The sequence below is a fragment of the Monodon monoceros genome, unplaced genomic scaffold (genome assembly GCF_005190385.1).
Source record: "Monodon monoceros isolate NGI ecotype Baffin Bay Population unplaced genomic scaffold, NGI_Narwhal_1 Super_Scaffold_3, whole genome shotgun sequence".
In the NCBI taxonomy this organism is placed as follows: Eukaryota; Metazoa; Chordata; class Mammalia; order Artiodactyla; family Monodontidae; genus Monodon; species Monodon monoceros.
This window is the reverse complement of record NW_021703780.1, coordinates 70985875-71007888: the sequence shown is the minus strand read 5'-3', so window position 1 is coordinate 71007888 and position 22014 is coordinate 70985875. Positions and strand designations below refer to the sequence as shown.

At 36.3% G+C, this 22014-nt stretch overlaps 1 protein-coding gene across 25 annotated transcripts in view; it reads left to right on the top strand.

Moving 5' to 3' along the window:
- The window catches only part of DNAH12 (dynein axonemal heavy chain 12), a 232905-nt gene that overhangs the window by 154941 nt on the left and 55950 nt on the right, over nt 1-22014 (top strand). For 22 of the 25 annotated variants that reach the window (XR_003796539.1, XR_003796540.1, XR_003796541.1 and 19 more), the window contains 10 exons: nt 1477-1732; nt 3453-3752; nt 4425-4603; nt 8268-8460; nt 9799-9960; nt 13400-13594; nt 18057-18190; nt 19439-19601; nt 20312-20392; nt 20729-20905. Coding sequence is in view for 21 of the 25 variants with exons in the window: in XM_029241697.1 (XP_029097530.1) it covers nt 1477-1732; nt 3453-3752; nt 4425-4603; nt 8268-8460; nt 9799-9960; nt 13400-13594; nt 18057-18190; nt 19439-19601; nt 20312-20392; nt 20729-20905 (1840 nt within the window). In the remaining 4 variants the exon portion in view is untranslated. Of the gene's footprint in view, nt 1-1476; nt 1733-3452; nt 3753-4424; nt 4604-8267; nt 8461-9798; nt 9961-13399; nt 13595-18056; nt 18191-19438; nt 19602-20311; nt 20393-20728; nt 20906-22014 lie in introns of those variants that run through there. The other 3 variants (XM_029241705.1, XM_029241714.1, XM_029241715.1) reach the window with 3 other exon arrangements.

The following is a 22014-nucleotide window of genomic DNA, read 5'->3' as shown; positions in this document are numbered from 1 at the left end:
ATTTTTGTTGTTGTTATTGCATGCCCTTGGAATCCTGCCTCCAGGAGATAACCACTGTTAATAGTTTATTCCCTATTCTTCCAAGGTTTTTTTCTATATAAATATATTTTTATTAAAAAAAGACCCATATTACATATAATGTTTTTGCAACTTATTTGCACTTAAATATTTATCGATATTATTTGTCTGTCTCATTCATTTTGTTGCCTTTTAATACTGTTTAGTTTTGTGGATCTTGCTATAATTTACTTAACCAGTCCCTTATTGACAGTTACTAGAGTTGTTGCCAAAAATCAAGTCATATTTTCATACTTTCTATGGTACTTTTAGACTAAGAACTGGCTGTATAGATTTCTTCCATAACCACCCCCCTTTTTTGCAAGAACTTCAATATTAAAGGACTTTATGACCTGTTGGAAATAAGCAGCTTTTCACTTTGAGTGGTTCCAGCTAAACTGAGTCATTTGTATACCCCTTCTGATAAAAACTTCTTTGAAGCTTTGTTATTCCCTAATGGGTCTCTTTTTATATAACAAAATTGTGTATAGGTTCTATTTATACATCATTTTGTGCTCCGAAGATAAGATTTGAGATGAGAAAAAGAAATCAGGACTTAGCTGTAAGTAGAATAAGTATATAGTTTATTGTTCAAACCAGGATATTTCTGAGAGAAAAAGGGGAGTGTTACTAGTTACTACAGGACAGGCACAAACAACAATTGTCCTAGGCAAAGTGGGACATATTGTCATTTACCTGTAACCATCCACAAAAAAGATTGATCTCTCATCCATACTTCTGGATTTGGAGTGTGAAGAGGCAAAGGAGAGTCAAATTGGAAAGAACTGAAAAAAAGAAAGGCAAGAGCAAGAGGAAGGGACCTTCTAGATACTCAGAATCTGGGCAACAGAATCAGTGTCACTGAAAGGAGAAATAGAGTGCTGCTTTAAAACAAGTTTTCTCTGCAGATTGGTGGTTGCCTGAGGTGGGGGATAGGGGGAGCAAAATAGGTGAAGAGGGTCAAAAGGTACAAATTACCAGTTATAAAATGAGTAAGTCAGGGGCTGTAATGTACATCATGGTGACTATAGTTAATAATACTGTATCGCATATTTGAAAGTAGCTAGGAGGGTGAATCTTGAAAGTTATCACAAGAAAAAAAATTTTGTAACTATGTATGGTGACAAATGTTAACTGGACTTATTGTGGTGATCATTTTACAATTTGGACAAATATCAAATCATTACGGTGTACACAGACACTAATATAATGTTATGTCAGTTATACCTCAATTTAAAAAAAAAGAAATAAAAATTATAGAAATCCTTAAAAAAAAACTTCTCTCTTACTCCAAGCATTATCTAATCTTCTTCCATTTAAAGAAGCTAAAATCAGATTAATTTTCTAAGGAGATCTACTTTTCAATCCATCTTGTTGGCTTTATAACTGATTGTTTTGGAATTTTTATGTGCTTTCAAGGTATGACCTTAAGGACACAAGTAAAATCACGTTGGTTGACATAGAACTGATTGCTGCCATGGGCCCTCCAGGTGGTGGAAGAAATCCAGTCACTCCCCGTTTTATTAGACATTTCAACATCTGCACTATTAATACTTTTAGTGATGAAACCATGGTCCGAATCTTCTCATCAATTGTAGCATTCTACCTTAGGACTCGAGAATTTCCTCCAGAGTACTTTTTAGTTGGGAACCAAATTGTCAATGGGACTATGGAGGTGAGCAAAGAATGCAATAGAGAGTTTTAGTACTACATATATCCTTATTTGATCCTTCCTTTTTGTTTTTTTTTAACTTCTTTTTTCCCTTAGCCACTTTAGTCTTCAGTGTCAGAGAAGCTGTTAGGAAGGCTTGAGAACAGGAAGATCATAGGCTTTGAAATTGGGGAATCTAACTGGGTTTGAGTCTTGACTGCTATTTCCTAGCTATCTGGCCTTGAGCAAGTAACTTGACCTTCCAGAAACTTACTTTTTAATCACGAAAATGGGAGATAATACCTATTTCACAAGGTTATTATAAGGAAATCATCCAGAACAAATATCTGCCATACTGTGGGTGTTTCCCTAATTGTTGGGTTCCTACTCTAGTATTTACTAATTTTCCCTTCTCTCTCTTCCCTCCCATTCTTCATGTTGTGTCAAAAAAAAAAAAAAAGAAACTTAAGAAGCTTATGAATACATTATTTTTGCCAGACCACATAACTTAGGAGTAGCAGTGAAAAAAAAGAGAATACAAGGGTGGGACTAGAAAACAAGATTGCCCATATGGCCAAAGAGCAGCCCTTAACTTATTCAGGGTGTGTTACCTGCTTCTGCTAGAGGCCAGAGCCAGCCTCATCGCTGATGGTAAAAGGGGAAAAAATGTATTTAAGGTAATTTAGTGATAATCTCATTGAACTAAGCTTTCTGGAGCCTTGATACAGTGGGGTTCACTTTGGCATCACTGCAACCAGAAGCAAAAATCTCCCTAGAATCATTCCATCAGTTTCCAAGAGCACTGTATCTTTCTAAAGTTCTTCTGCCCCTGTTCTGGTGGAAAATTGGGTTGTTAAAATAGAGAAACTATGAGCAAAGAGATAGTACATTATTATAATTTCTGTACTTATACAGAAAAGTTCTTCTATTTATAAAATATGGTAGTTATATTTCAGGCATCTCCTGGAAAGAGAGGGGAGTTGGTTAGGCAAAAGAGGATACAGAAAGGATCCTCTTTTTTTTTCTTTGATGTATTGTAGACCTACCATGTGTGGAGATTAGGGGAGATGAATTAGAGAACATATATAAATAAAAAATAATTTCATTTGGATTTTTTTTCAGGCTATATTATAAAAGGTTTAATTTACCTTTCTTAAAGAGAATGTTAAACTTCATTTGGTGAATTCAGCTTGTAGTAAAAATATACTTCATTTTGATATTATAGCCAATTAAGATAGGAGGAGGAGAGGGGAGAGAGAAAACAAGAGAGAGAAGGGAAGGGAGAGAACACGTTGATTTGTTTTGAAGTCAGTGGTGGTCAAAGAAAATTGTTTCATCATCCTCTTCATTTCGAACGCTTCAGAATGAGTTATCTGATTTCACTTTCTACTAAAGTTTTTGTTAACTATTTAATCCCAGGTCATTTGCCTTTAAATGGAACAACCATAATTACTGGGAAATAAAAGCTTTGTCACTTCTTGAGCTTGGATGGAATCAGATAATAATAAGTTCCCTCAACTTTGTAATGCCTGGTTGAGTGCTATAAACCAAAAGAAATAGATATATGCTATATTAGACTCAGTACTATACAATTTTCCAAGTCAATATGATCTGATAGGATAAATAAAATATTTTATATAATATACTGTCTTTTACAGTATATTACATTGTTTTTGACTTTGTATTATTGACTTTGCTGATTATAAGCATTTTATTTTTGCTTTGTTGCTTTTTTCATATTCAGATATATAAACAATCCATGGAAAATCTTTTGCCCACTCCCACAAAATCTCATTACACTTTCAACTTGCGGGATTTTTCACGTGTCATCCGGGGCTGCTTGCTCATTGAAAGAGATGCCGTGCAGAGCAAGCACACTATGATCCGTCTGTTTGTGCATGAGGTTCTCCGAGTGTTTTATGATCGTCTCATTAATGATAATGACCGATTCTGGCTGTTCACTTTAACCAAAAATGTTATAAGAGACCATTTTAAAGAATCATTTGATAGTATCTTTTCACATTTGAGGAAAGGGAATGCACCAGTGAGTATATTTAGTGATTAAAAATATATTAAGTTAAAAAAATCCAATAGCATGAATTATTACAATCAACTTATCTTTGAAAGAATACTATTACTTCTTTTTTTTTTAACATCTTTATTGGAGTATAATTGCTTTACAATGGTGTGTTAGTTTCTGCTTTATAACAAACTATTATTTCTTAGTGATCATATTCTTTAAACTTTCCTCATAGATAGGTATTTATATTGAGAAGATTTGCTTTCAGAGGAATTATGTGTATAACATAGAAGTTATATGATAAGGATTGAATGATATAATAGATATAAGGTGCTTAACATGGTGACCATCCCTTAGTAATGACTCACAAAATGGGAGTGGCTTTTCCTGCCCCTGGGGGCAAAAAGCTTATATGATAGAAAAAACTGTTTTCTTTTTACTTCCTAAGGATATAATATAATTTCAGGTGTTAATTTTACAAGTATATTATTTACTATCCTAATATTTAAAAGAATTATCTAATTGATAATCATCCCATAACATAGATGAAACAAAATTTTGTGTAATGTTTTCTTAAATTTATTTTAGAAAAAAATTTTAAACTTTCTTAAATTTATTTCAGAAAAATTTTTGTTTTAAAATTATTTTAGAAAAAATTTTAAATTTTAATATAATTTGTTGATTTCCATTTTATAGGTAACTGAAGAGGACTTAAGAAATCTCATGTTTGGTGACTATATGAATCCTGACCTTGAAGGAGATGACAGAGTTTATATTGAAATTCCAAATATTCATGATTTTAGTGACATCGTGGAGCAATGCTTAGATGAGTATAATCAAACTCACAAAACAAGAATGAATCTTGTCATTTTTAGGTACCTGTATTTGGTATTGATGATTAAAATTACTGTTTATAAAATTTTATTGTGAAATATTTAAAATGTACAAAAAGATATAAAACTATGATGAACAACCTTGTACCCATCACCCAGCTTGAGACATAAAATACTAAACACAATATTGTAAATCAAATATACTTTGATTTTAAAAAAAAAGGGCATAAAATACTAGCAATTTATTTGAAGTCCCTTGGGTAGCCAGCCCTCCCTCACTGCATCCCTATTGTACCTTACGGGGATAAAAAGAAACTCACGTGTTTCTTTGGCCTTTTACTACATGTGTGTGTTCCTAAACATATATGCAATCTTATTTTGCATGTCGCATACTGTGCACATTCCTCTGCAAGTTGGTTTATTCTAGATTGTTTGTGAAATTCACAGAAGATGAATTATTACTACTGTATTGCACTGTATTGTATAATTTTAACAGAATGTAGTCATTCTTCTGAGATAGACTTCTAGGTAATTTCTAGTTTATGTAATTAAAAAAAAGGTTTGAACATTCATGTCTCCTTAGTTACATGTGTAAGAACTTCTCTAGGCTATATTCTTAGAAATGGAATTATTGTGTCATGGTATGTAAGCATCTTCTACTTTACTAAGTTTTGCCAAAGTATCTTCAAAAACAATTATTGTTTTTAAGAGCTTCCATTGTTTCTCACCCTTCACAACACTTAGGATTGCCAGACTTGGTAAGTTTTGTCAGTCGAAGGAGAGTGGAATGGTATCTGACTGTGACTTTAGTTTTTTTGTTTTTATTTTTTTAACATCTTTATTGGAGTATAACTGCTTTACAATGGTGTGTTAGTTTCTGCTTTATAACAAAGTGGATCAGTTTATATCCCCGTATCTCTTCCCTCTTGCATCTCCCTCCCTCCCACCCTCCCTATCCCACCCCTCTAGGTGATCACAAATCACCGAGCTGATCTCCCTGTGCTATGCAGCTGCTTCTCACTAGCTATCTATTTTACATTTGATAGTGTATATATGTCCATGCCACTCTCTCACTTTGTCCCATCTTACCCTTCCCCCTCCCCATATCCTCAAGTCCATTCTCTAGTAGGTCTGCGTCTTTATTCCCGTCTTGCCGCTAGGTTCTTCATGACAATTTTTTTGTTTGTTTTTTAGATTCCATGTATATGTGTTAGCATACGGTATTTGTTTTTCTCTTTCTGACTTACTTCACTCTGTATGACAGACTCTGGGTTCATCCACCTCACTACAAATAACTCAATTTCATTTCTTTTTATGGCTGAGTAATATTCCATTGTATATATGTGCCACATCTTCTTTATCCATTCATCTGTTGATGGACACTTAGGTTGCTTCTATGTCTTGGCTATTGTAAATAGAGCTGCAATGAACGTTGTAGTACATGACACTTCTTGAATTATGGTTTTCTCAGGGTATATGCCCAGTAGTGGGATTGCTGGGTCGTATGGTAGTTCTATTTTGAGTTTTTTAAGGAACCTCCATACTGTTCTCCATAGTAGCTGTATCAATTTACATTCCCACCAACAGTGCAAGAGGGTTCCCTTTTCTCAACGCCCTCTCCAGCATTTATTGTTTGTAGATTTTTTGATGATGGCCATTCTGACCAGTGTGAGATGATATCTCCTTGTAGTTTTGACTTGCATTTCTCTAATGATTAATGATGTTGAGCATTCTTTCATGTGTTTGTTGGCAATCTGTATATCTTCTGTGGAGAAATGTCTATTTAGATCTTCTGCCCATTTTTGGATTGGGTTGTTTGTTTTTTTTGATATTGAGCTGCATGTGCTGCTTGTAAATTTTGGAGATTAATCCTTTGTCAGTTGCTTCATTTGCAAATATTTTCTCCCATTTTGAGGGTTCGTCTTGTTCATGGTTTCCTTTGCTGTGCAAAAGCTTTGAAGTTTCATTAGGTCCCATTTGTTTGTTTTTATTTCCATTTCTCTAGGAGGTGGGTCAAGAAGGATCTGGCTGTGATTTATGTCATAGAATGTTCTGCCTATGTTTTCCTCTAAGAGTTTGATAGTGTCTGGCCTTACATTTAGGTCTTTAACCCATTTGAGTTTATTTTTGTGTATGGTGTCAGGTAGTGTTCTAATTTCATTCTTTTACATGTAGCTGTCCAGTTTTCCCAGCACCATTTATTGAAGAGGCTGTCTTTTCTCCACTGTATATTTTTGCCTCCTTTATCAAAGATAAGGTGACCATACATGCGTGGGTTTATCTCTGGGCTTTCTATCCTGTTCCATTGATCTATATTTCTGTTTTTGTGCCAGTACCATACTGTCTTGATTACTGTAGCTTTGTAGTATAGTCTGAAGTCCAGGAGCCTGTTTCCTCCAGCTCCATTTTTCTGTCTCAAGATTGCTTTGGCTATTCCGGATCTTTTGTGTTTCCATGCAAATTGTGAAATTTTTTGTTCTAGTTCTGTGAAAAATGTCATTGGTAATTTGATAGGGATTGCATTGAATCTGTAGATTGCTTTGGGTAGTATAGTCATTTTCACAATGTTAATTCTTCCAATCCAAGAACATGGTATATCTCTCCATCTATTTGTATCATCTTTAATTTCTTTCATCAGTGTCTTATAATTTTCTGCATACAGGTCTTTTGTCTCCTTATGTAGGTTTATTCCTAGATATTTTATTCTTTTTGTTGCAATAGTAAATGGGAGTGTTTTCTTGATTTCACTTTCAGATTTTTCATCATTATTGTATAGGAATGCAAGAGATTTCTGTGCATTAATTTTGTATCCTGCTACTTTACCAAATACATTGATTAGCTCTAGTAGTTTTCTGGTAGCATCTTTAGGATTCTCTATGTATAGTATCATGTCATCTGCAAATAGTGACAACTTTACTTCTTCTTTTCCGATTTGGATTCCTTTTATTTCTTTTTTTCTCTGATTGCTGTGGCTAAAACTTCCAAAACTACATTGAGTAGTAGTGGTGAGAGTGGGCAACCTTGTCTTGTTCCTGATCTTAGTGGAAATGGTTTTAGTTTTTCACCATTGAGAACGATGTTGGCTGTGGGTTTGTCATATATGGCCTTTATTATGTTGAGGTAAGTTCCCTCTATGCCTACTTTGTGACTTTAGTTTTAATTCCCCTAATTACTAGTGAGGCTACGTTTCCTGAATTTACTATTTTGTATATAACTGATTTTCTATTTCTCACATAGAAATCCCAGTATTAAAAGATTGAATAAATTTGGGGGTTTTTTTATTTTGTTTTGTTATTAGCCGAGCTGTGTGGCTTGTGGGATCTTAGTTCCCCAACCAGGGATCGAACCTGGGCCCTTGTGAAAGCCCAGAGTCCTAACCGCTGGACTACCAGGGAATTCCCAAAGAAATGTTTTTATTAAAAGCAATAATATACTCCCAGTATAAATGATTACCATTTCATTTTATTTTTATAATTTGTATAGTACATTTCCTGAATTTGTACCTCAAATAGTTTTCCTTTACATCAAATGATCCAATTGCAACTGCATTTGAAGAATCATGCTTTTTGATGATTACCTCTTTAAAATTGGGATAGTAATGTATGGGGCAGCAAGGTCCATTTTTCTAGGAAAGCAAAATGATACTTATGTGTAAATATACATTTATATTAATATTTTCAAGTATAATAACATCGATATTTCATAGGTATGTATTGGAACATTTATCACGAATATGTCGAATTCTAAAGCAGTCTGGTGGCAATGCTTTGCTTGTTGGACTTGGAGGAAGTGGTCGTCAATCTTTAACTCGTCTGGCTACATCCATGGCAAAAATGCAAATTTTCCAACCAGAAATTTCTAAGAGCTATGGTATGAATGAATGGAGAGAGGACCTGAAGGTAAAATTGTGAGCAAATCTAGTGTCTAAAATAATATCAGTGCATTATTTTTTTTAACATCTTTATTGGAGTATAATTGCTTTACAGTGGTGTGTCAGTTTCTGCTGTATAACAAAGTGAATCAGCTATACATATACATATATCCCCATATCCCCTCCCTCTTGCATCTCTCTTCCACCCTCCTTATCCCACCCCTCTAGGTGATTGCAAAGCACTGAGCTGATCTCCCTGTGCTATGTGGCTGCTTCCCACTAGCTGTCTATTTTACATTTGGTAATGTATATATGTCCATGCCACTCTCTCACTTCGTCCCAGCTTACCCTTCCCCCACCCTGTGTCCTCAAGTCCATTCTCTACGTCTGCATCTTTATTCCTGTCCTGCCCCTAGGTTCTTCAGAACCATTTTATTTTTAGATTCTACATATATGTGTTACAATGCATTATTTTATCTGTAAAGAGAGAGCCAACCTGTATAGCTGTGTGCTAAATACACTGGTGATGATGATAATAATATTATCCCTAGAGCAGTTACTGTGTGTGCTGAGCACTGTTTTAAGTTCTTTATATACATGCTGTCATTCTATAGGTATGACAGTTCAATGCAGCAGGTATGGTTGTCTCTGTGTTTTACTGATGAGGAAACTGAAGTTGAGAGAAGGTATGCACAGCAGAGCAGGATTTATGACTTAAGTCTTATCCACTGCTGTTACCATGGCTGCTGCTGATTTTACCTTTATTCTAGTTCAGAGAGGCCTTATTTCAGGTAAATGTATGTTTTCCAGTAGACTTAAATATGAACCTCAATGAGGATGATGATGTCATTAATGTTGTCAAATCTTAATAGTTTCTTTGGAGCTGTGTTGCTGTTCCAGTAACAAATAGAATAGTGGAGTGCATACTTGGGGCTTCATCCTCATGTGCCTAGGGCTCTGCAGGCCCCAGAAGAGAGATGACCTAAAGTGGAAAAAAATAAGAGAGACATTGCTGGACTTTTTAAACTTTCTCTGACCCTGACATACTAAAGTTCTACATCCTAAAAGTTAGTGTAGAGAACTGGTCTTTATATCTTCGATCTTAGATGGACAGAGATTCTTTCTGTTTTCAAATCCATCTCAGTCCCTGAAGTAAGACTCTGAATCAATGAGTATGTCTAAGGGGTTGGCAAACTGGCCAGTTGGAGTCTCCCACCAAAAGGGTGGGAGAAATGGAGGCCCAGATTGACAGCCCCACCAAAATGGAAAAGGTACTACTCTAAATTTGAGATGTTATCAAAAGAAAGGAAAGCAAAACCAACAGATTTCCACCAGATGCTGGTTATAAGTACATTTTTATTTGAAGGTTCTATTAAGGAATGTGGGCATGAGGGGCCAGAAGACAGTCTTTCTAATCACGGACACTCAGATTAAAGAGGAAGCTTTTCTAGAGGATATCGACAGTGTGCTCAATACTGGAGAAGTACCTAATATTTTTGCAGCAGATGAAAAACAAGAAGTGATGGAGGTAAGTGCTTTTTAGGGAGTGCTGCTCCCAACATGTCTTGAAGCTTTTCTGCTCTTCAGGACAAATATATCTTGTGCAGAGGATTTTGGTAATTGAAAAATTAATGTATATTATTTTAATACTTTTTTGGTGAATTTTAAATAGCTTTGATAGTTATGAGACAGAATTTTTATTCATTTTTTCCATAATGATGACAGTGTGTTTCATCCATTTGATCTTATTTAGCATGTTTTCTGAGTGATTAGAGATTTAAAATCATATCTTAGGGTTATAGTGATATGAGAAAATGTAGCTTTAAAACACTACTTGATTAGCTTTTATGGTTTACCACTGGTTAGTAAAATTTTCAAATTTTAACAAAACAACTTGTATTAATTCTGATATATCTGAGAGTCATGCTTTGTGATTTAATTGACAAAAAAATACATTTTTGAAGCACCCACTACTTCAGATGTCCTGACCTTTGACCCCCATTTGTAAGATCTTCCCATACAAGATTTCAGCTAGTAATTTCCCCTTTCATGTACCATAACTACTTTTACCCACAGATTTTATCACTCACACCAGGATGCTTCATTCCAGCCTCTAGTGATAGCATGTGGAGTAAAATGGTTTCACCCTGGTTGTTCAAGCACTCTGCTTTTCTTGTCTATGGAATGAAACTGTTATATACATAAAATAGTTCCTCCTACATAGCGTTGTTGTGAGTTCTGAGGATCAAGTGAAATAAGGCACTTATGGAATGTCAGGCACTTAGAAAGCCCTCAGTAAATCTGATACATTACCAGTTCATGGCCTGGCGTGGGGAAGAAGAAAGAAAAAAAAAATCCCAAGTAGCGTCCAGGTTGTGGCTAAGGCTGCTGAAGAATCGTAATTCTCCTAATTTATAGGATAAATTCATCCCCCACACTCCTACCCAAGGAATAGGACACCTTGGGGAGTGGGATTTTCTAAGCTTTGCAAGGCTTTTCTGCTCACTGTAGCTATTGTTTATCTTTTCTTCTCATCACTTTGCTACAAAACTTTTCCATTGCTTCACTCTTTTATAGTATGACCCAACAGTAGCCTTAAGAACTTCTTTCCTTCATATTCCACCCTAGGAACACCGTATAAGTTTTTCCACAAGGAAATAGTCATGGTCAGAACTCAGGGGTACCAAAATGCATTCCTGTTTTTGCTTGCTTTATACTAATTTTTAAAAATATAAAAGGTAATGTAAAAGAAGTTATACTAATTTCTTTACATACCCTTCATCCCACTTTGAAGACCACTTTGCTTATTTCATCCATCTGGCAAACATTTTACTGTAAACCTCACTTCCTATAACTGACCTCTGTAGCTTGGCTCTGGTACTGCCTAGAGGGCACCTCTTATGGACTCAGCACATCTCTCTGATGTCAACATCAGCGTTCTAGACTCAGAACCTCTGAGTTCTAGAAACCTCTGTTTCCTGACTACCTTTTCCACTGTTCCATTTGCACTCCTTGCAGAATAAAATTATTGCAGTATTTTTCTCAGTGTGGCAGTGACTTATTTACCACATTTAGTGATATTTTCTCAGTTCCCTTTTAAAATTGTGATTCATCTTTGAAATAATTCATCATTCCTCCTTTTAAACTCTGCTTTCTCTGGACTGCTATGAAATTTCACTCAGTTTGTTTCCTATCTCCCTAATTATTCCTTCAGTAACTAGTCTTTTTCTTGCTCCCCAGAATCAGTTGTGCTCCCAAAGTGTGTGTGTGTGTGTGTGTGTGTGTGTGTGTGTGTATTACTCCCTACTTCTACTCTAGAAGCATTAACCAATATTTCTGTGTAAATAACCCCTATATTTATATCACCATCCTGGCCCTTTCATGAACTCTTGTTCTACAGTTACAACCATGTATTACCTTTGTCTATCTGAATGTCCCTCTGTTAACTCAGAGTTAATGCAGGTAGACCACCTGAACATGATTTCATAGATTGACACTGATCATAATAGTCGTAATTTGAGAATTACTGTCAGAATGAATATACAGAGTTTCCCATAGATATAGCTATCATATATCTATAGTAGAGAATTCTTTTAGAAATAAATTCATTGTTATAACATTAGAAATTGTATGATCATTGTGATCACTCCCTAAATTTGCTATTGAAAAAATTTTAAATCTATTTATAAGATAATTTATTGACTATGAAACCTTTTCTGCTTTGAACAAGGAGAAAGGTGGGATATAAAAAGCTGAAAGGTACTTACCTATGTGGAAAGAACTATTTTAAGTATTCACATGTAATGGCTTTTTGATTCCTCAACAATCCTTTGATATAGTTACTCTTTTCCCCATTTTACAGATGAGGAAACTAAGGTACAGAGAGGTTAAGTAACTTGCCTTCAGGTCACGTAGGTAATCAGCTGCAAGCGGGGATTTGAATTCAAGAAGTCTGGTTCTAGAGCCATTATTCCTAACCACATATAAGATGCCTTTCTCATATAGAGATATACAAGGGAAGAAAATTAAAAGTGACCTATAATCTCATTACCAAACAACTCTATTAACATTTCAAAAAATACAAATATTATAAGAATAAAATTAGATAATTCAAACAGCATAAGAACGTCCAAAATGGAAAAAAATATGATATAAACCAAGAAGAATGTCCAAGATAAAATATAAAGGCCTCTCTCTCACTCTCCCTTAAGTCCATCTCACCCAAAGTAACCACTATTAATAGTTCTTTGTGATTGCTTCCATAAAGAAGTGTGTATGTGCTCACACATATGCCCCTATATATTTTTTAATTTAACAAAAAGGATCATATTATACATACTGTTGCACAGTTTGTTCTTGCATTTATTTTATCTTGTTGATCTTGCCATAGCACATGTTGATGCATCTCATTATTTTTAACAGTTGTATAAAATTACAATATATGGATGTTTAATAATGTTTTTATTTTTTATTATTTTTAAAATATTTATTTATTTATTTGGCTGTACCGGGTTTTAGTTGCGGCACGCAGAATCTCAGTTGTGGCATCAGGCTCTAGTTCCCTGACCAGGGATCGAACCCGGGCCCCCTGAATTGGGAGCGTGGAGTCTTAACCAGTGGACCAGCAGGGAAGTCCCTATAATGTTTTTAACTGGACACTTTAGTTGTTTATATTTTTTCCTCCTAAAAACAGTGTTGAATTATAGTCCCACACATATATCTTGGTGAACTTTTGTATTTTTATAAGTTAAGTTTTTGTCAGATATTTGTTTTTAAATTATAGAATTACAGAATTGAAAGTAGTCTTCTAAGTGCAAGCTATGACAAAACCATTATTTTGATATAAAAGCAAAAATTTTAAGATATTTATAAGGGGAGTAATAAAAATTCTTAATATTCCAATATCTAGTAATCTTATTATCAGCATACCTGTTTTTATTTATGAGGTTTTTTCTGGTATTCCCTAGGGTGTTCATCCTGTGGCTCAGGCTGGCAGTAAACACGATGAATTCAGTCCTTTAGCGCTGTTTGCTTTCTTTGTGAATCGCTGCAAAGATAATCTTCATGTTGTAGTGGCCTTTAGTCCCGTTGGAGATGTCTTTCGAAATTGCTTGAGGCAGTTCCCATCCCTCATCAATTGCTGTACCATTGACTGGTTTCAGGTTTGTAATTTGGGGGGGAAGGACAACTAAATCTTTTGGAATTTTGCTGAAATCTTACTCAACTTCTATTAATTTACATTCATCAAGTGTTTCTTGATCACTTACTCTAATGGCAGCACCAGGGACTGGTAAGACTACATGATCCCCAAAAGGAGCTCACACTCTAGACTGGAAGACAAAAAAGGCAGTCAGCAAATGAGCAGTCAACAATTATATAAAAGAGCCATAGTCTTGGTGTGGGAAAGGTGTACTTATTAAGACAGTGACTCTCTGAAATAGGAAAATGAATTCGTTACATAGAGGAGGGGGTGTATAAGGAACCAGCAGAATGTATTTTATATATACATATATATATATACACACACGTATATGTGTAAAGATATATATAGAGAGAGATATATATTTATCTATCTGTACATATATTTACTATAAGGAATTGGCTCACATGATTATGGAGGCTGACATGTTCCAAGATTTGCAGCTGGCAAGCTGGAGACCCACAAGAGCTGACGGTGTAGTTCCAGTGTGAAGGCCAGCAAGCTTGAGACCTAGGAAGAAATGATATTTCCATCTGAGTCCAAAAGCAGGAAAAAACTGATGTTCCCGCTTGAAGGCCATCAGGCAGGAGGAAGTCCCCCTTACCTGAGGGAGCGTCAGCCTTTTTGTTCTATTCAGGCCTTCAACTGATTGGATGAGGCTCACTCACATTAGGGAGAGCAGCCTGCTTTACGCAGTCTGTTCATTTAAATATTGAACCCATCCAAAAATGCACCTCACAGAAACACCCAGAATAATGTTTGACCAAATATATGGGCACCCTTTGGCCCATAGCAAGTTGACACATAAAATTAACTATCACAAGATGTTAGTACGTGCAAAGGTGGAACAGTGGGGAGAGCATGGCTCATTTGGGCAAATAGTTTGGCATGGCTGACTGGCAATGAGGGCAGCAGAAGTTAAGTTGGAGCTTTAAGTGGGTGCCAGGCTATAAAGGAATTTGTAAATGTGCCTAGGAATTTGGTTTTATCCCAAAGACATTGTGGAGGCATTAACATATATTTAGCTAATCAATATTTTAGGAATAACCCAAAACACTTGGAGGCTATATGGTGGATGATTTGGAGTGGGGCAAAACAAGAAACAGGAAGACCAACTTGGTGGCAATTTCAGTCATGCCAGCAGCAAATGATGCAGGCCACCACCTCATTTAAACAAGGCAAATCGTCACTGCCTGTGTAAAACCGTTAAGTATTTATGCTCTTGAGAAGGGTAGCTCCTGGTGCCTTCTATTTGTTTGTTTTATGCCTAATGGAATGTGGACTATAGATTGACCCTGGATAATTTCTTTTAAAGATAAATTTCTGACACTAATTTGTTTTATTCTCTTTTGCCTATTTATCAATTGCATGTTTGAAAAACTAATTCTGCCCTTTTGAGGATTGCAATATGTTTCAGCTAGTGGATGTTTTAGTGTTTATACAACAATAAAACTGTGTGAAACAGTTTTGCTTTATGCAAACTATATCTTAATATTGCTTCCATTAAGTAGCCCCAAACCAAAACCAAACAAATGAACAAAGCCTGTCCAACCATAAGTTTTTCTTTTGTGAAATCTTAAAAATACAATTCTACGACTTCTGGATTTTTTTTTTTATAACCATGAGGCTTTCTGTTCTGTTATATGTGATTCATACTTGTTGGGGGAAATTTTTTAAAAGGTGGAACTAGGAGTTGCAAATAGATAAGGGAGATTAAGTGGATAACAGAGAGGAACAGAGATTTTATAGTGGAAAATTGGGGTTATAGAACCTGTGTCAGGGGCGCTGATGGCATTGTTTGGGGCCTGGCTCTTTTAAACTCAGGAAGTGAGTGTAAACCACTGTGTCACATAGTCAGGAAGTCACTGACTTTTTGGATAGATCTCTGTTCTCCCAAGTAGGGAGTACTCTCACCAGAGGTGCCAAAACAACTCAGAGGATAACGGAAGGATTTACTGGAATATTCGCTTTTGTATGAAATATTTCACATGGATTAACATTGATACCCTTGCTCAGTTTGTACGTCAAATGGCCATGTGTCATAGATGGTATGCAAGGTACCCTGAGGGATTCCTGCAATGAACTAAAAATTGAAGATACATAATGCAGTTGTATGTGGACAGTAAGAGAATGTCATAAACCAGTAGCAGCTAGCTCAAGCTCTGTGTCAGCTACATTATAAGGCAAAAACAATGACTACTTAACAAGATCTGGTAAGACATTGGTAAAAACAAATTTAAGCAGGCTATTTGGAATATGGATTTATATCAACTGTTTAAATAATAAAGGTTATCCCCAGGGTGTGTCATGACTTGCAATATTAGCTTATGATAGCGTGGTTACCTATCAACAGCCATTTTCTACCCACTCCATCTTTGCTGACAGAATTCTGATTTTGTTTGGGAAATCACTATCCATGTAGCCATGTATAATAGGGATTCATTCCTGGTCGGTCTAATTCAGCATTGGTGCTCTCACTCCCCTTACTGTTGACCATTTTACACATGAGCCTGTTCATGACCCATTGCTTGCCAATGGATCTGGATTTAAAGTCTGCCAGGGAGCTTTTGGGAGAAGCTTTCTCAGTATAAAAAGAGTTACATGATCGGAAAAGTCATATGACACTTATTTTGGCATTTTACAAAAATTCATTATCTTAATAATCTTTAGATGCCTCTTTTGAGGTTTAAAAATATATATTAGTACAGTAATACCATATGCATATAATCTGTTAATAAGTATGTGCACACTGGTAGTGTGTGCTTAAAACTTTTTTTTACTAATAGGGTGCTTGATCAAAAAAGTTTGACTTTTACCAGGATAGAGGGCCAGACACTGAAAAAATTGATCTTAAAATGCATATTGTCTACTATAAAGAAAAAAATTATAAGCATCTTGTTGAATCTAAATGAAATGAAGTTTGGAAAATACTCTAATGAGAAAATGGAGATTAATTACTCATTTAACATAAATTATTTCATTGAATAAATATTTCAAGTATTTATTTGACAAGAACTGTTTTAGGCACTGAAGATACCAGCAGTGAGGAAGAAGTCCTTGCTTTCGTGGACTTTATGTTTTAGTGGTGAGTCAGGGAGACAGACAAAAACAAATAAATATATATGTCAGATATTGGTAAGCGCTAAGAAAAAATTCAGGATAATGGAAAGAGTAATGAGGGAAGGAATGCTGTTTTAGAAAGAGTGCATTGGGAAGACCTTCCTGGTAAATTTGCATTTGCACAGAGATGTGAAAAAGTGAACCACATGGAGGTCTAGGTGGGGAGGGTTCTAGTCAGAGGGACGGCAAATCCAATGGCCCAGAGGCAGAAGCACACTTGATATATTCTAGGAAAAGCAAAGGAACCATTTCACTGAGATGGGGAATACTGGAAGAAAAGTGAATCTGTGGGGAAGAAAATCAAATGTTCAATTTTGGATGTTATAACAGGTAGGAATTATAATGGGCTGCTAGTAACAGAAACCCAAACTAAACACATAGGTTTTTTTTTTCTTTTCCTCTTTCATATAGAAAAAAATTGAAGGTAAGCAGACTAGGACTTTTGTGACTTAACAAAGTCATCAGAATCCCATGTTCTTCTTTTTTTTTTTTTGCTGTACGCGGGCCTCTCACCGCTGCGGCCTCTCCCACTGCGGAGCACAGGCTCCGGACGCGCAGGCCCAGCGGCCACGGCCCACGGGCCCAGCCGCTCCGCGGCACGCGGGATCCTCCCGGACCGGGCACGAACCCGCGTCTCCTGCATTGGCAGGCAGACTCCCAACCACTGCGCCACCAGGGAAGCCCCCCATGTTCTTCTTTACTATCCTTAGCATGTGGTTTCCATCTTCAGAGTCATCATATGGTCTAATGTGGCTGCTAGATCTCCAACTTTCACATCTGTGCTACGGAAACGAAGTAGAATAATGGAAAGTAGGGCAAAAAGGACCCATGCCAGCTCTATGTAATTCTCTAGAGAGCTTGCTTATATGTCATTATTTACTCTGAATTGCAAAGGAGTCTAGGAAATGTGGTATTATAACTGGGCATATTGCTATCTAGAATAAAATTGGAGTCCTAAGGAAAGAGGGCTGATAGGAGAGCAACTAAGCAGCCTGTGCCATTGTCCTACTAAATTTGGGGTGCCTACTAGATGTCCAAGTGGAAGAGTTAGGGAAGCAGTGTAGTATATCTTTGATATGTAAATTATTATCTACCTTTCCTTTATATTGCGTTATCTTTAATTTTACTGTATAAAATATTTATTAGATCTTTCATTGTGCCCTTAGTCCCCCTAATTCTGTTTTCCCTATTAAGGTTTTAATTTTCTCAACCCCAAATTCTTCTCACACAGGAAGACAATTTATATAACTGAAGTGTGACTAATCATCTTAACTTTTATTTGCTTTTCGTTTTCTTATTTTTAGCCATGGCCCGAAGACGCTCTTGAACTTGTAGCTGTGAAATTCTTAGAAACACTGGAGCTTACTGAAGTTGAACGACAAGAGATAGTTCCAATCTGCAAACACTTTCACACTTCCATTATGCATCTTTCCGAAAGGTTAATATTAATAAATTTTACAATAATGCCTTGTATTTTAAAGCATCTTTTTTTGTGAAAGCCCAAAATTTTAATAAGATTTCTATGGCTTCTAAGTCTCTCCAATCATTTAATTAGTTAAGACTTGCAAGTAATAGAAAGCTACTTGATCTAGGTTTCACAAAGAGAGGAATTTATTACAAAGATACAGGGATACCTTACAAAGTTTAAGGGAAAGAATACAGCTGTATCTTAGAAGTGACTGGAAGCAGGAGTTAAAAAGCCACCACAAACCCAGAAATGCTTTTTCTCTGTTTCTCATCGGGCATCTGCTTTCTTCTTTCTCTTTACAGACTGAATTTTTTACTTCCCAGTATATATGGAGGAAACTGTGTGCCTCTCGATTCTCAATTTTACTTCTTGCAATTCCAGCTGTAGCAGAGATTGATTGGCTGTTTCCAGCTCTCTATTCCCAATTTATTCCAAAATATGATTAGCCTTGTTTGTGTCCAGTGCCCAATCCTGCTCTGATCTGCTGTGGTTATGGTGGCAGGTTTCACAGAACAAACATTGCTCTTGGGGCACTGGTTGGAAGTTCTCAGACAAGGAGGGAGATGGTTGGTGGGCTGTGGATGCCTTAAAAGTATAAGTTTTACCTCTGTTCATCTCTGAGATCCTCATTTCAAAGATGCTCATAGTATATTGCCAGAGTTTTACAGCCAGCTAGCATGTTTGGCTTGGACAGTTAACACCAATCAGTGGGCTCTAGTCTACATACTTGCTGTGAAACATCATTGCATCCATTGTTTTTATGTGTATGGGTAGTAGTCTTATATTTCTGGCCAAACCCTGTTCAACCAACATGTGACACGTGTGCAAGGAATGATGACTCATTCTTCCTATGCTATCTGCAGTCCCCTTTCCTACTATACTTTTGTACAGTATCTTGGGTCTCTTAGATCCTCCTGGCATATGAAACATGTAAAAAGACCTACCTGTATCTTTCTTGCTGTAGTTCTCTTTTGAGACATATCTTTGTTGATTTGTGCTTTTTAACTACACCATTGCTATTTGATATTTTGTAGACAAGAAATTAGGAAATGGTTCTGTGTAAAATTCTAGGATTTTGTAAACTTCAAGTATTCAGCAGCTTCTGAATAAAATTAACCTTTATTCTTAAATGTTTGTTGTTAATGCTATGTCGAATTTACTTCTTACTTTGTAAAACCCATTACTTATAGTAAGATATGCCATCTGCCTCTCTTTTAGGTTCTTGCACACATTAGGACGACATAACTATGTTACTGCTACTTCTTACCTTGAACTTATTGCCTCATTTCGACAGCTTTTGACTAAGAGGCAACAAGCTATAATGGAAGCAAAACAGCGATATGTGAATGGACTTGACAAATTAGCTTTTGCTGAGTCTCAGGTAAATTTGAGGAGCTGCTCAAATGGTAATACATAATGGGAAATAGAAGAGCTATAATTTATTGAGAATATATTATGTGCCAGGTACTGTGTTATGTGCTTCATGTGCATTCCTTCAATTATTCCTCATAACAACTCCATGAGGTAGACACTTTTATCATCCTCATTTTACAGATGAGTAAAGTAAATTTTACAGAAGTTCAGAGTTTCCCAGACCACACAGACTCAAATACACCCAGTTTTATTCTTAATTCTTTGGCATTTGGAGAGAATATAATGTCAGGGTTGACTTTTTATTGTAATAGCTGGTTAAATATAAGATTGGGTTTTTTTTAAAAATGAGTCAAGTGCTAGTAATACTTATTAGCATTATTTCAACATAGGCAACAGAGTGTTGGGGTGGCCTGGATGCACTGTATACCAGGCACATAGTATAATAGAGATAGCCCGAGCTGCCACCTTTTTTCTACCTGATTTTCTTCCTCAACAACTGCATTCTTCCACTGCCCTGTCATACTCAAGGAAGATAAAGTCTTTTGTGAAGAAAACTGGTCACACTCTCATGGTTTTGTTTATCATGTAAAGAACTGGAAAAAAAAAGTTAAGGTTTTCTGTCCCCAATACCTTATGATACATTTAAGTTTCAATTTTCTCTGTTTGGCTTCCGTAGCTATTGTAGTTATGAAAACTAATGACAAATTGTTTACTTAGGTTGGTGAAATGAAAATAGAGCTTGTTCAGTTACAGCCCAAGTTGGAGGAAGCTAAAATTGAAAATGCACATATGATGCAGGTAAAGTATCCTGAATTTTTAAAAACTGATGTCAGAGGACAATTGAAATATGTAAAATCAGCCTTGAAAATAAGCCTTAATTTTTTTGCCACTAGATCTTAGGGATGTTACCCTTTTCAGTTGACTCATTGGGTTCCATGTGGTTTCTGTTGTTTTTGAAGAGAGATGGGGAGCCCATTACCAAATTAGGTCATGTGTATTTACATTTCTCCTCATTTTATCCTTCAAAATGATATGTCAGGTTCCCTAATCTTCAAATGTTCCTTTGTCTCTAGGATAGAGAAAGCATTAGGATGTTTAAGGAAATGTCTTTATTTTTTTCTTTCTTTTCTTTAGATTATTGAGATAGAATCTGCACAAGTGGAAGCAAAAAGAGAGTTTGTGAAATTTGATGAAGAGATAGCCAGTGGAAAGGCTGAAGAAGCCCAAGCTCTGAAAAATGAGTGTGAAAGTGATCTAGCTGAGGCGATTCCAGCTTTGGAAGCAGCTCTGTCTGCACTGGATACACTGAAGGCAAGTGTTTGAATTAGCTTATGTTTCATCAACAAAGTAAAACTGCATACAGATACTTGGTTAATTCGGTGTAGTTCACTTTCAGTGGGTGGTATTATATTGTTTTTGTCCAGTCAAATGAAACTTGACTCTTAACAATTCCTTTTTGCTATACTGTTATCTTATATTTTTTGCTTTTCATATATTATTTATAATTTTCATTCAGGATATTCTAGTGGGAATGGAATAATCTCCAAGAGGCCACGGTGGTTCTGTACATGGACAAGGAGGCATATGTTAAATAGAATGTTGAGCTACCTTTCTGCAGCCTTTTGGACATGCATGTACAGCAAAACCTAAAGATCATTTCCAATATAGATGTGGGTCACACCTGTCTGCATTACACTATGTTGTGTATGACTCTACAGGGTCTTTAGGCAAAACTAGAATAACCTCACCAAACAGAGCAGAGAGACCAGCTTCTGTGACTAGGAAGGCCCAGTGTAGTATGGAAGTTCAGGATATTCAGACCCCATTCTTTGCCTTTTTTCCTAATCAATGCCCTAACCCAGGGGTCCCCAGCCCCCAGGCCGCAGACCGCTACTGGTCCGCAGCCTGTTAGGAACGTGGCCGCACAGCAGGAGGTGAGCGGCGGGCAGGCGAAGCTTCATCCGCCGCTCTGCGTCGGTCGCATTACCGCCTGAACCATGGCTTGCAGTATCAACTGAACCATCCCCCGGCCACCCTCCACCCCCCATCCGTGGAAAAATTGTCTTCCATGAAACCGGTCCCTGGTGCCAGAAAGTTTAGGGACTGCTACAACTTTCACATGAGATACCTGACAAGATGGTGAGCTCAACCTATCAGTAATTCAGCATCTTCAGGATCAAACTCTATATCTGATTTTCAGTTATATCAGACTTGTAGTTGTAAGACTTAAGATTGTGTTAGGTCATTTATATTTAGAAACTGTCACTGTGCTGTGAACCAGGAATTTAACCAGAATTTTAATATTAAAATTCTGAGCTTATTATTTTCTTCATGTCTGCTCTCTGTCACATTTAAAAGCCACATTCTACCCAGTAGTCTTTCTTCATTCTCTCCTTAGACGTTTATCACAGGGGCCAATC